Here is a 14,208-nt window from a genome sequence, read left to right as displayed (position 1 = left end):
GTGTACGAGGTGTACGGAGCGGAGCTGTGTGTGTACGAGGTGTACGGAGCGGAGCCGTGTGTGTACGAGGTGTATGAAAAAGAGTCCTGTGTGTACGAGATGTACGGAGCGGAGCCGTGTGTGCGCGCGAGGTGTACGGAGCGGAGCCGTGTGTGTATGAGGTGAGCGGAGCCGTGTGTGTACGAGGTGTACGAAAAAGAGTCGTGTGTGTACGAGGTGTACGGAGCCGAGCCGCGTGTGAACGAGGTGTACAGAGCAGAGCCGCATGTGTACAACGTTTACGGAGTGGAGCCATGTGTGTGTACGAGGTATACAGAGCGTGGCCGCATGTGAACAAGGTGTAAGGAGCAGAGCCGCATGTGTACAAGGTTTACGGAGTGGAGCCATGTGTGTGTACGAGGTGTGCGGAGCGGAGCAGTGTGTGAACAAGTTTTATGGAGCAGAGCTGCATGTGTACGAGGTTTACAGAGTGGAGCCATGTGTGTACGAGGTGTACGGAGCGTGGCCGCATGTGAACGAGGTGTATGGAGCAGAGCAGCATTTGTACGAGGTTTTCGGAGTGGAGCCATGTGTGTACTGAGTAGAGCCGTGTGTGTGCGATATGTACGGATTGGAGCCATGTGTGTACGAGGCATACAAAGCGGAACCGTGTGTAAGAGGTGTGCGGAGCTGTGCATGTACAAGGTGTATGGTGGGGAACAGTCCCGATCTTGAGAGTCTGCCCCGCTGTCCCGGCCGGGAGCTTACTTTTCCCACGGACACAGGAGTACACGGCAAAGCCCCGAGGAGCACTTTAAAACTCGCATGGGATATTCCACCGGAAATGACGTGCTGGAAGCTGACAAGAAATTAGGTAATTTCGGGAGGAGATTGTGACGGAACCATGGAGGAACTTCAGGGAATGCTTCAGATCCATCACCATGTCCTCCTCCGACAGCACGGATAGCGGGATTGCCGTGGAATCGGGGATGCCGGCTATGTAAGCGGATCATGATATGTCCTGCATCGGGAGGCTCAGGTGGGCACTACAGTAGCAGCAGGGCTGCTATAGCATCTTTCTCTCTCTGTTCTTTCTTTCTCTTTCTAATCTTTCTATCTCTGTTTCTTTCTCTCTCTCTGTTCTTTCTTTCCCTCTCTAATCTTTCTTTCTTTCTTTGCTTCTTTCTTTCTCGCGCTCTGTTCTTTCTTTCTTCCTTTCTTTCTCTGTTCTTTCTTTCTTTGTTCTTTCTATCTCTCTCTCTCTGTTCTTTCTTTCTTTCCCCTCTTTCTCTCTCTGTTCGTTCTTTCTCTCTCTGTTCTTTCTTTCTCTCTCTGTTCTTTCTTTCCCCTCTTTCTCTCTCTGTTCTTTCTCTCTCTCTGTGCTCTCTGTTCTTTCTTTCGCTCTCTGTTCTTTTTTTCTCTCTGTTCTTTCTTTCCCCTCTTTCTTTCATTCTTTCCCCTCTTTCTTTCTCTCTCTATCTCTGTTCTTTCTTCTTTCTCTCTCTGTTATTTCTTTCTTTTTCTCTCCCTGTTCTTTCTTTCTTTCCCCACTTTCTTTCTCTCTCTATTCTTAAATTCCCCTCTTTCTTTCTCGCTCTGTTTTTCTGTCCTCTCTTTCTTTCTCTCTGTGTTCTTTCTTTCTGTTTTTTCTGTCTTTCTCTCTCTCTGTTCTTTCTTCCTTTCTTCCCCTCTTTCTTTCTCTCTGTTCTTTCTTTCTCTCTCTGTTCTTTCTTTCCTCTTTCTTTCTCTCTCTGTTCTTTCTTTCCCATCTTTCTTTCTCTCTCTGTTCTTTCTTTCCTTCTTTTTCTCTTTCTGTTCTTTCTTTCCCCTCTTTATTTCTATCGCTCTGTTCTTCCTTTCTCTCGCTCTGTTCTTCCTTTCTCTCTTTCTGTTCTTTCTTTCTCTGTTCGTTCTTTTTTTCTATCTCTGTGTCTCTCCTATCTTTCTTTCTCTCTCTGTTCTTTCTTTTTTCCCTCTCTCTGTTCTTTCTTTCTTGTCCTCAGTATCAGTCAGTGTGATCAGGAGTGCTAAATGGGTGCTGTTGGGGCGTGCATATGGGTGTGACTAGTTGTGAAATGGTTTGGTCGGGGGGCGTGGCCTAAAATTTGCCAGGCCGGAACAGGAGGCATGTAACCCTAGGTCCCGAGGGGTACGCTCCCGGTGGGGACAGTTACAGGCCAGGACTGATCGTCGACCAGGAAACGTGGGGGCGGGTCAAAGAAAGGGGGCAGAGCGACTATAAAACGAGTGGTGGAGACCAGCAGGGGACACTCGGCAGGGAGAGAGACGAGAGACAGGAGGGAGGAGTCTAAGTGGCGTCCAGGAGCGAGAGTTAGTCAGCACTTTCAGGACAGCAGTGAGGGGGGCTCACCTGACAAGGGAAGTGGACGGTGCCGAGCAGCGCGAGGAGGATACTCAGCGAGACCCGCGGCCGCCTCTGCCCCGCTCCATACCGCGGCATGTACAGCGAGACCCGTGGCCGGCTCAGCTCCGCTTCATACCACGGCTGCGGCCTGTACAGCGAGACCCGCGGCCGCCTCTGCCCTGTTCCATACCGCGGCTGCGGCCTGTACAGCAAGACCCGCACCCGCCTTGGCCCAGTTCCATACCGCAGCTGCGGCCTGTACAGCGAGACCCGCGGCCGCCTCTGCCCCGCTCCATACCGCCGCTGCGGCCTGTACACCGAGACCCACGGCCACCTCTGCCTCACCTCCCGAAGAGACAACCCCAGCGGTGGGGGACCGGCGTGGGGCCTGTATTGCCCACCCAGCACCAGAGCGCAGGAACTTTTGAAGCCTTTGGCAACTCTTCTTTGGCTGGACCCGGCGGCTAAGGCGCCGCCCGGACATTTCCCGGACACCAACTCTGCAGGACGTCAGAGACCGATAAGTGACACTCCGTTGTTCATATTCCCGTTTAGTCCAATGGTCTTTAGCCGGCCATACCGTGGTCGTATAGCCTCCACTTCTCGCCGTACTGTTTAGCTCTGTGTTATTTGTGTATTTGTGTTTGGCTTCCCTGTGTGGAAAACCGTTGTCAGCTTTATCCGTTAACTCTATATAAAAGTTGAGTTTAACCATTGCTCTGCCTCCAGCTCCTCACTGCATCCTGCATACCTGCAAGTACCACAACTGCACCAGCAGAATAGTGAGTGCAGTTCTGGGGTATAATCCAGGATGTAACTCAGGATCAGTAATGTAATGTATATGCACAGTGACTGCACCAGCAGACTAGTGAGTGCAGCTCTGGCGTATAATACAGGATGTAACTCAGCATCAGTAATGTAATGTATGTACACAGTGACTGCACCAGCAGAATAGTGAGTGCAACTCTGGAGTATAATACAGGATGTAACTCAGCATCAGTAATGTAATGTATGTACACAGTGACTGCACCAGCAGAATAGTGAGTGCAGCTCTGGGGTATAATATAGGATGTAACTCAGGATCAGTAATGTATGTACACAGTGACTGCACCAGCAGAATAGTGAGTGCAGCTCTGGGGTATAATATAGGATGTAACTCAGGATCAGTAATGTATGTACACAGTGACTGCACCAGCAGAATAGTGAGTGCAGCTCTGGCGTACAATACAGGATGTAACTCAGGATCAGTAATGTAATGTATGTATACAGTGACTTCACCAACAGAATAGTGAGTGCAGCTCTGGCGTATAATACAGGATGTAACTCAGGATCAGTAATGTAATGTATGTACACAGTGATTGCACCAGCAGAATAGTGAGTGCAGCTCTGGGGTATAATACATGAGGTAACTCAGGATCAGTGCAGGAATGCCTAGGGTTAAGATTTGTACAGGATAATGTGTAAAAAATGTAATGTTATACTTCACATTGTGTTTCCTGAAATCTCATGTTGTTTTTATTTACAGAGATGCCACAGTTCACGTATAAACCAGCTGATGTGGTTGCAAAACCAGGAAGCCTGGTGAAATTTGTTTGTGGAGCTCAGGGCAGCCCCAAACCTTTTGTGCGATGGAGCAAAGACCAGGGAACACTCCCCATAGGGAGGTAAGTGTCATTGCCAGTGATTTTATAGATAAGACGTGGAGACCAATATATAATGGTAATACTTGTATCTCCTGGCAGGTATGCAATTACAAATGAGAACACGTTATGTCTACAGCGAGTGACTGTGCAGGACTCGGGGACCTATGTCTGCACAGCAAGAAGCAATATAGGTGCTGTGTCTGCATCCGCAAAGCTAGTGGTACAAGGTATCATCTGTCCATACTACCCATACAAATCATATATACAGATGCATCTCACAAAATTAGAATTGTTACCACCCACCTTTCATGTCTACCTCTTTCCTCATAGACTGTAAGCTTGCGAGCAGGGCCCTCATTCCTCTTGGTATCTGTTATGATCTATGTGATTATTGTTATGCTGTAATGTCTATAATCTGTACAAATCCCCTCTGAAATGTAAAGTGCTGCGGAATATGTCAGCGCTATAGAAATAAAATTTATTATTATTATTATTATTATTATTATATCTTCAAAAAGTTATTTTATTTCAGTTCTTCAATACAAAAAGTGAAACTCACATATTATATAGAGTCATTACAGACAGAGTGATCTAGTTTAAGTGTTTATTTCTGTTAGGCTAAGTGCACACGTACCGGAACTCTCGCGGAAATTACCGCGAGAATTCCGGAATTCCAGTCCGCGGGAAAATCGCATTTTAAATTCCCGTGATTTTCCCGCGGAAAAACTAGCATTTTGCAAGTGTAATTAGCTTGCAAAATGCTAGCGTTCTCCAAGCGATCTGTAGCATCGCTGGGAGAACTGATTGACAGATTGGTCACACTCGTCAAACATAGTGTTTGACGAGTGTGACCAACTTTTTACTACTGAGGCCGCCTATGCAGCATCAGTAGTAAAAGATAGGATGTAAAAAAAAAATAAAAAAGTGTTATTCTTACCCTCCGACGTCCCGCGCATCCGTTCCCAGTAATCCTTTGCGAAAATGCCCGCGATGACGTCAGTTCTCGCGGGATCGCGACGTCTCGCGGTCATTCGCGATGACGTCGCGCGAATGACCGCGAGACTTCGCGATCCCGCGAGAACGGACGCCATCGCGGGCATTTTCGCAAAGGACTACTGGGAACGGGAGCGTGAAGAGAAGCGGAAAGACTGCGCGGGACGTCGGAAGGTGAGAATAACAATATTTTTTATTTTTAAATTCTATTTTTTACAGGGATATGGTGCCCAAAGCCCGGAGGACAGTCTCCTCTCCTCCGGACCGTGGGTACCATCCGCAATTGTTCTGCTTACTTTCCGCATGTTGTGCACAGCCACATGCGGGAAGTAAGCGGAACAATACATTCCTATGGGTGCGGGATCGCCGCGATTCCGCAAAATAATGAGCATGCTGCGGTTTTTACCGCGAAGCGATTCCGCCGCGGTAAAAACCGCAGCATTAGCACAACATTGCGGAATCCCATAGGAATGCATGGGATGCTTATTTTTCGCGTTTTCACGGCAAAATCGCGCGGTTAAAACAGCCGCGGAAACGCGAAAAAAACGCCACGTGTGAACTCAGCCTTAATGTTGATGATTATGGCTCACAGCCAATGAATACCCAAAAGTCATTATCTCAGTAAATTAGAATACTTTATAACACCAGCTTGAAAAAATGATTTTAACCCCTTAACGACCACCGATACGCCTTTTAAAGGCGGTAGTTAAGGGTACCTAAACTGTGGAAAAAGTGTATAGCACCCCCCAGAGTCCGATTTTCTCCAGGGTCTCGGCGGTCAGGGGTAGCCGAGACCCCAGAGAACATGATTCGGGTCGGTTTTTACCGACCCCGCTTTTGCGATCACCGGTATTAACCGTATAACGGCGACCGCAAAAAAAAAAGTCAGATGTGCCATTTAATTTCTTTCTCCTCTGATGTGATCGCACATCAGAGAAGAGAGAAATAGGGTCCCCGATTCCCCCCCCCCGGTACCTCCCGGTGGTCCTCGGCCGCGTGCTTCCCCTCCATGGGCGCCGCCATCTTCTTCCGGGAAGAAAATGGCGGGCGCATGCGCAGTGAGCCCGCTGAGATCTGCCGGCTGGTACCCAGCAACAATAGGAAGATTTTTCTTATTGGTTCATTTTGGTCACTGTGATAGACCCCCTATCACAGTGATCAAAGTAAAAAAGTAAATATCCCCCTTTATCACACCCATAGGTAGGGAAAAATAATGAAATAAAGAAAATATATTTATTTTCATTTTTCCATTAGGGTTAGGGTTAGAATTAGGGTTAGGGTTGGAATTAAGATTAGGGTTGGAATTAGGGTTAGGATTAAGGTTAGGATTGAGTTTATGGCTAGGATTAAGGTTAGGGATTAGGGTTAGGGTTGGGATTAGGTTTAGGGTTGGGATTGGGACTAGGGTTAGGATTGGGATTAGGGTTAGGGGTGTGTTGGGGTTAGGTTTGTGGTTAGGCTTGGGTTTAGGGTTGTGGTTAGGATAATGGTTAGGGTTGGGATTCGGGTTAGGGTGTGTTGGGGTTAGTCTTGTGGTTAGGGTTATGGTTATGGTTGGGATTAGGGTTAAGGGTGTGTTGGGGTTAGGTTTGTGGTTAAAGTTATGGTTAGGGGTGTGTTGGGGTTAGGATTGGAGTTAGAATTCAGGGGTTTCCACTATTTGGGCACATCAAGGGGTCTCCAAATGCGACATGGCGCCACCATTGATTCCAGCCAATTTTGCGTTCAAAAAGTCAAACGTTGTTCCCTCCCTTCCGAGCCCCGACGTGTGCCCAAACAGTGGTTTACCCCAACATATACGGCATCAGCGTACTCAGGACAAATTGCACACCAACTTTGGGGGTCTAATTTCTCCTGTTACCCTTGGGAAAATAAAAAATGGGGGCTAAAAAATCATTGTGGAAAAAAATGATTTTTTATTTTCATGGCTCTGCGTTATAATCTTCTGTGAAGCATTTGGAGGTTCAAAGTGTTCACCACACAGCTAGATAAGCTCCTTGGGGGGTCTGGTTTCCAAAGTGGGGTCACTTGTGGGGGCGTTTCTACTGTTTAGGCACATCAGGGGCTCTGAAAATGCAACATGATGCCCGCTCCTTCCTTTCCAAGCTCTCCCATGCGCCCAAACAGTGGTTCTCCCCCACATATGGGGTATCAGCGTACTCAGGACAAATTGCACAACAACTTTTGTGGTCCAATTTCTCCTTTTAGCCTTGTGAAAATGTGACATGGCTTCTGATCTCAATTCCAGACAATTCTACATTGAAAAAGTCAAACGGCGCTTCTTCTGTTCCAAGCCCTGCCATGCACAGTGGTTTACCTCTACATATGGGGTATCGGCGTATTCAGGAGAAATTGCACAACAAATTTTGTGGTTCATATTCTCTTTTTACTTTTGTGAAAATAAAAAAAATTGTTTCTGAAGTAAAATGTTTGTAAAAAAAAGTTAAATGTGAATTTTTTCCTTCCATATTGCTTCAGTTCCTGTGAAGCACGTAAAGACTTAATAAACTTTTTGAATGTGGTTTTGAACACCTTGAGGGGTGCAGTTTTTAGAATGGTGTCACTTTTGGGTATTTTCTGTCATATTGACCTCTCAAAGTGACTTAAAATGTGAGGTGGTCTATAAAAAAAAATGGTTTTGTAAATTTTGTTGTAAAAATGAGAAATCGCTGGTCAACTTTTAACCCTTATAACTTCCTAACAAAAAAAATTTTGTTTCCAAAGTTGTGCTGATGTAAAGCAGACATGTGGGAAATTTTATTTATTACGTATTTTGTGTGACATATCTCTCTGATTTAAGAGCCTAAAAATTAAAAGTTTGAAAATTGCAAAATTAAAAATTTTCGACATATTTCCGTTTTTTCATAAATAAATGCAAGTCATATTGAAGGAAGTTTACCACTAGCATGAAGTAAAATATGACACAAAAAAAAAAATTCTCAGAATCAGTGGGATCCGTTATAGCGTTCCAGAGTTATTACCTCATAAAGTGACAGTGGTCAGAATTGTTAAAATTGGCCTGGTCATTAAGCTGCAAATTGGCGTGGTCACTAAGGGGTTAAAATCTGAAATATTGTCCTACTGAAATGTATGTTCAGTAAATGTACTCAATACTTGGTTGGAGCTCCTCTTATATCAATTACTGCATCAATGCGGTGTGGCATGGAGACGATCATGCTGTGGAACTGCTGAGGTGTTATGGAAGCCCAGGTTGCTTTGATAGCAGCCTTCAGCTCATCTGCATTGTTGGGTCTGGTGTCTCTCATCTTCCTCTTGACAACACCCCATAGATTCTCTATGGGGTTAAGGTCAGGAGAGTTTGCTAGCCAATCAAGCCCAGTGATACTGTTGTTTTTAAACCAGGTATTGGTACTTTTGGCAGTGTGGACAGGTGCCAAGTCCTGCTGGAGAATGACATTTCCATCTCCAAAAAGCTTGTTGGCAAAGAGAAGCATGAAGTGCTCTAAAATTCCTGGTAGATGGCTGCACTGACTTTGGTCTTGATAAAACATAGTGGACCGACACCAGCAGATGACATGGCTCCTCCAACCATCACTGACTGTGGAAACTTCACACTAGACCTCAAGCAGCTTGGATTGTGTGCCTCTCCACTCTTCCTCCAGACTCTGGGACCTTGATTTCCAAGGTTTAGTGTGAAGTATCCACAATCAATGATGGTTTTGGGAGCCATGTCATCTGCTGGTGTAGGTCCACTGTGTTTTATCAAGACCAAATTCAGCGCAGCCGTCTACCAGGAAATTTTAGCAATTCTTGCTTCTCTCTGCCGACAAGCTTTTTGGAGATGGAAATTTTATTCTCCAGCAGGACTTGGCACCTGTCCACACTGCCAAAAGTACCAATACCTGATTTACAAACAACAGTATCACTATGCTTGATTGGCCAGCAAACTCGCCTGACCTTACTGGGGTAGTGTAAAGAGGAAGATGAGAGACACCAGACTCCACAGTGCAAACGTGCTGAATGCTACTATCAAAGCAACCTGGGCTTCCATAACACCTCAGCAGTGCAACAGGCTGATTGTCTCCATGCCATGCCACATTGATGCAATAATTGATGCCAAAGGAGCCCTGACCAAGTATTGAGTGCATTTACTGAATATACAATTCAGTAGGCCAACATTTTGGATTTTAAAATAATTTTTTCAAGCTGGTGTTATAAAGTATTCTGATTTACCGAAATAATGACTTTTGGGTTTTCATTAGCTGTAAGCCATAATCATCAACATTAACAGAAATAAATACTTGAAATATAGCACTCTGTTAGTAATAACTCTATATAATATATGAGTTTCACTTTTTGTATTGAAGAACTGAAATAAATTAACTTTTTGATGATATTCTAATTTTGTGAGATGCACCTGTAGCACATAAAATTTGTACAGAATAAGGAAAACTCAAGTATTTACAGTGGCTTGATTTTATAAATTTCAATTTCTACTTTACTCCAGAGCTGTGCTCTCTATTCTGCTGGTGCAGTCACTGTGTACATACATTACATGACATTGGAGTAGTCGAGTTACAGTTAGGCTACCTCTTTAAACAGTTATCCCAGTTAAACCACCACCCAACCCAAACTCCAAAATAATACCAGGACACCAAAATGGAATAGTAATGGCCACAGCAGCCTTTTATTTAAATAACATACAACAGTTAGAAATAATATACGTAACATTGGGAGGGTACTTGAAGCTCTAAAAATCTGGTGACCAAACGTGAAGAATACTTTTGCGGACAAAAGTGTACCATAAATTACTCCCAGCCGTTACCCCACTATCTCGGGAGCACCAATACCCCATCGGGGTTGCACTGTCCACTTAAGCCCTGGGGATCCGACCAACCACTGCCGGAAGTCCCCCCAAATCACCAGACCCAAACACGAATAATATCAATTGAGGAATCCGTATTACCACAGATCCCCAAAACAAATTTAGCACCAACTTCAAGGACCCCCTCCCCCAAATGCAAACCAGCCACCATGACCCGTGTAAATAAAGGCCTACACCCAAGCACCAGTCACAAAACAAGGACGGGCGGGACAATCTCTGCAGCTCAGGAGCGGTAACTGAGGTAACCGCCCCACAAGCCGCCCCTCAAATACCCCCCTTATTTACATACCCCACCCCCCGGGACAGTTAACCCCCTCCCTCCAACCCGCTGTCATGTGGGCCTCCACTTACGCCGCTGGAGGGGGGGTGCGGCTCGCTCTGGCCCCTGCCTTTACTGATCCTGAGTTACATCCTGTATTATACCCCACAGCTGCACTCACTATTCTGCTGGTGCAGTCACTGTGTACATATATTACATTACTGATCCTGTACTGATCCTGAGTTACATCCTGTATTATACTCCAGAGCTACACTCACTATTGTGCTGGTGCAGTCACTGTGTACATACATTACTGGTTCTGAGTTACATCCTGCATTATACCCCAGAGCTGCACTCACTATTCTGCTGGTGCAGTCACTGTATACATACATTACATTACTGATCCTGAGTTACATCCTGTATTATACTCCACAGCTGCACTCACTATTCTGCTGGTGCAGTCACTGTGTACATACATTACTGAACCTGAGTTACATGCTATATTATACTCCAGAGCTGCACTCACTATTCTGCTGGTGCAGTCACTGTGTACATACATTACTTATCCTGTAGTGATTCTGAGTTACCTTATTTATTATACCCCAGAGCTGCACTTGCTATTCTGCTGGTGCAGTCACTGTATACATACATTACATTACTGATCCTGAGTTACATCCTGTATTATACTCCACAGCTGCACTCACTATTCTGCTGGTGCAGTCACTGTGTACGTACATTACTTATCCCTTGCTGATCTTAAGTTACATAGTTACAAAGGTTGAAAAACGACCTAGGTCCATCAAGTTCTCCTTTTCTCCACCAATTGTGCATTTCGTCACTAATTTAACTATAACCCGCAATGCTATGTGTATCAAGGAAATCGTCCAGCCCTTTTTTAAAAGCTGTTATAGTGTATGCCATTACTATCTCCTTTGGTAGGGCATTCCACAGTCTGACTGCTCTAACTGTAAAGAACCCTTTCCTATTTAGCTGTCAGAATTTCTTCCACCCGTAATGAGAGCCCTCTAGTCCTCAGCAGGGGTGGATTAAGGGTAGCCAGGGCCCGGGGCAGTTCAGACTCTGTGGGCCCCCCCTCGTCACGTGACGGGGGTCACGAATCGTAGAGCCACACTCTACATAGAGAATAATGGGGCCTCCAGCACCGACCTCCACCCGCAGAGCCACACTCTACATAGAGAATAATGGGGCCTCCAGCACCGACCTCCACCCGCAGAGCCACACTCCACATAGAGAATAATGGGGCCTCCGGCACCGACCTCCACCCGCAGAGCCACACTCATAGAGAATAATGGAGCCTCCTGCACCGACCTCCACCTGCAGAGCCGCACTCCACATAGAGAATAATGGAGCCTCCAGCACCGACCTCCACCCGCAGAGCCGCACTCCACATAGAGAATAATGGGGCCTCCAGCACCGACCTCCACCCGCAGAGCCGCACTCCACATAGAGAATAATGGAGCCTCCAGCACCGACCTCCACCCGCAGAGCCGCACTCCACATAGAGAATAATGGAGCCTCCAGCACCGACCTCCACCCGCAGAGCCGCACTCCACATAGAGAATAATGGAGCCTCCAGCACCGACCTCCACCCGCAGAGCCGCACTCCACATAGAGAATAATGGAGCCTCCAGCACTGACCTCCACCTGCAGAGCCACACTCCACATAGAGAATAATGGGGCCTCCAGCACCGACCTCCACCCGCAGAGCCGCACTCCACATAGAGAATAATGGGGCCTCCAGCACTGACCTCCACCCGCAGAGCCGCACTCCACATAGAGAATAATGGAGCCTCCAGCACTGACCTCCACCCACAGAACCGCACTCCACATACAGAATAATGGGGCCTCCAGCACCGACCTCCACCCGCAGAGCCGCACTCCACATAGAGAATAATGGGGCCTCCAGCACCGACCTCCACCCGCAGAGCCACACTCCACATAGAGAATAATGGAGCCTCCAGCACCTACCTCCACCCACAGAGCCCCACTCCACATAGAGAATAATGGAGCCTCCAGCACCTACCTCCACCCGCAGAGCCACACTCCACATAGAGAATAATGGAGCCTCCAGCACCTACCTCCACCCGTAGAGCCGCACTCCACATAGAGAATAATGGAGCCTCCAGCACTGACCTCCACCCACAGAACCGCACTCCACATACAGAATAATGGGGCCTCCAGCACCGACCTCCACCCGCAGAGCCGCACTCCACATAGAGAATAATGGGGCCTCCAGCACCGACCTCCACCCGCAGAGCCACACTCCACATAGAGAATAATGGAGCCTCCAGCACCGACCTCCACCCGCAGAGCCACACTCCACATAGAGAATAATGGGGCCTCCAGCACCGACCTCCACCCACAGAGCCCCACTCCACATAGAGAATAATGGGGCCTCCAGCACCGACCTCCACCCGCAGAGCCGCATTCCACATACATGGCTGCTCTCAGTGCTCTGTGCTGTGCGCACAGGACCTGTGATGAGGTCACAGGAGGGGAGGAGACAGGGGTCACATGATCGGGGGCCCTCACACCTTCCCTCCTGTGATCTCATCACAAGCCTTTGCACGCTACCAGCAGCATCAGCGTTCACGCTACTTGTAGATGCTGCTGGTAGCAGAGCACATAATGCCGCCCCCACGGTCACTCACTTTTAGGTGGGGAGAAGATGGAGTGCCATTGCAGCAGCCAGCAGGAATGTGGTGGGGGCCCCCTTAGAAGCTCTTGTGGTGGGGGCCCCGGGGCTGAAGCCCCGCCTGCCCTGCCTATAATCCGGCCCTGCGCGGTGGCGGATTATAATGGGGCAATTTACTGGCCTAGGCTGTGGGCCCCTTAACCCCACTGGGCCCGGGGCAACTGCCCAAATTGACCTCATTATAATCCGCCACTGGTCCTCAGTACGGTCTTTGGAAGGAATAAGTTACGTGCCATCCTTTGTACTGACCACACATATATTTATACATGTAAATGAGATCCCCTCTGAGGAATCTTTTTTTTCTAAGCTAAACAAGCCCAACTTTTTCAACCTCTCATCATATAAAAGGCCTCCTCCCCGTGTAATTTATGAGAGGCCTTCCATCACTTGTAATAATCTAGTTGTCGTCTTTGAACTGATTCTAACTTCTGAATGTCATTTTTAAAATGTGGAGCCCAAAACTGGATCCCTTATTCTAGATGTGGCCTCACCAGTGATTTATAAAGGGCTAGCAATACATTGGGATAGCGGGATTTTCTCTCTTTTCATACATCCTAAAATCTTGTTTGCTTTTGCAGCTGCTGCTTGATATTGAGTGCTGCTGCTCAGCTTACTTGTACCTAGAATACCCAAGTCCTTCTCCTGTTCTGTAGTGCTGATTACACTCCCATTTAATGTGTATGCAGCAATAGCATTACTCCGTCCTAGGTGCTTTACTCTACATTTATCTATATTAAACCTCATTTGCCAAGTCTTTGCCCATTCAGACATTTTATCCAGATCGCAAAAGAAAAGAATATACAGGAACTCATGAATGAAAGCATTGGGTAAGGATATAAAAGACAGCCATTTTGTAGCCATACTGCTCTGCAGTTTACCTGATACATTCAGTGCACTGATTTAGGCTGGTTTCACACTTGCGTTTTTTTGTGCTGTTTTTTAGCGCAAAAAAACGCATGCGTTTTTTCCCCCATACTTTACCATGGGTGCGCATACACATGCGTTTGTATGCGCATGCGTTCTTTTGTAGTGTGCGCTCGGGCGCATAAAATGCATCCTGTTGCATTTTTTGTGCATCCGACTTGCCCCAAAAAAACACATGCGCACGCAATGCGTTTTTTTTTTACAGCAAAACACCCATTATAGCCTATGGGTGGCGCATACATGCGCATTGTAATGCGCATGTATGCGCAAAAAAAGCATGCCATTTAAAAAAAAAAAAAACGCACACAAACGCATGATGCTTTTTTTATGCGTTTGCGTGCGCAAAAAACGCACAGCAAAAAAACACAAGTGTGAAAGTAGCTTAATGCATTAGAGACCAGTCTAGTGTATGACAGCTATGGAACGTACTGTGGAATTCTAAGGTGATGAGCGGGTTATCCTACATGGAGAGAGGGTGATGGA

General features: G+C 46.8%; 1 protein-coding gene across 8 annotated transcripts in view; it reads left to right on the top strand.

Annotated features, from left to right (window-relative positions):
* Positions 1-14,208, top strand: part of ROBO4 (roundabout guidance receptor 4) — a 174,520-nt gene that overhangs the window by 68,277 nt on the left and 92,035 nt on the right. For 7 of the 8 annotated variants that reach the window (XM_073584886.1, XM_073584883.1, XM_073584887.1 and 4 more), the window contains 2 exons: positions 3,870-4,008; positions 4,087-4,214. In XM_073584886.1, the coding sequence (XP_073440987.1) occupies positions 3,870-4,008; positions 4,087-4,214 (267 nt within the window). The remainder of the gene's footprint in view (positions 1-3,869; positions 4,009-4,086; positions 4,215-14,208) is intronic. The other variant, XM_073584888.1, reaches the window with a different exon arrangement.

This window comes from Dendrobates tinctorius, unplaced genomic scaffold, assembly GCF_039654945.1.
Source record: "Dendrobates tinctorius isolate UK_male_01 unplaced genomic scaffold, ASM3965494v1 ptg000086l, whole genome shotgun sequence".
Classification (NCBI taxonomy): domain Eukaryota; kingdom Metazoa; phylum Chordata; class Amphibia; order Anura; family Dendrobatidae; genus Dendrobates; species Dendrobates tinctorius.
Note: the sequence above shows the minus strand (reverse complement) of the source record. Positions and strands in the feature narration are given on the sequence as shown.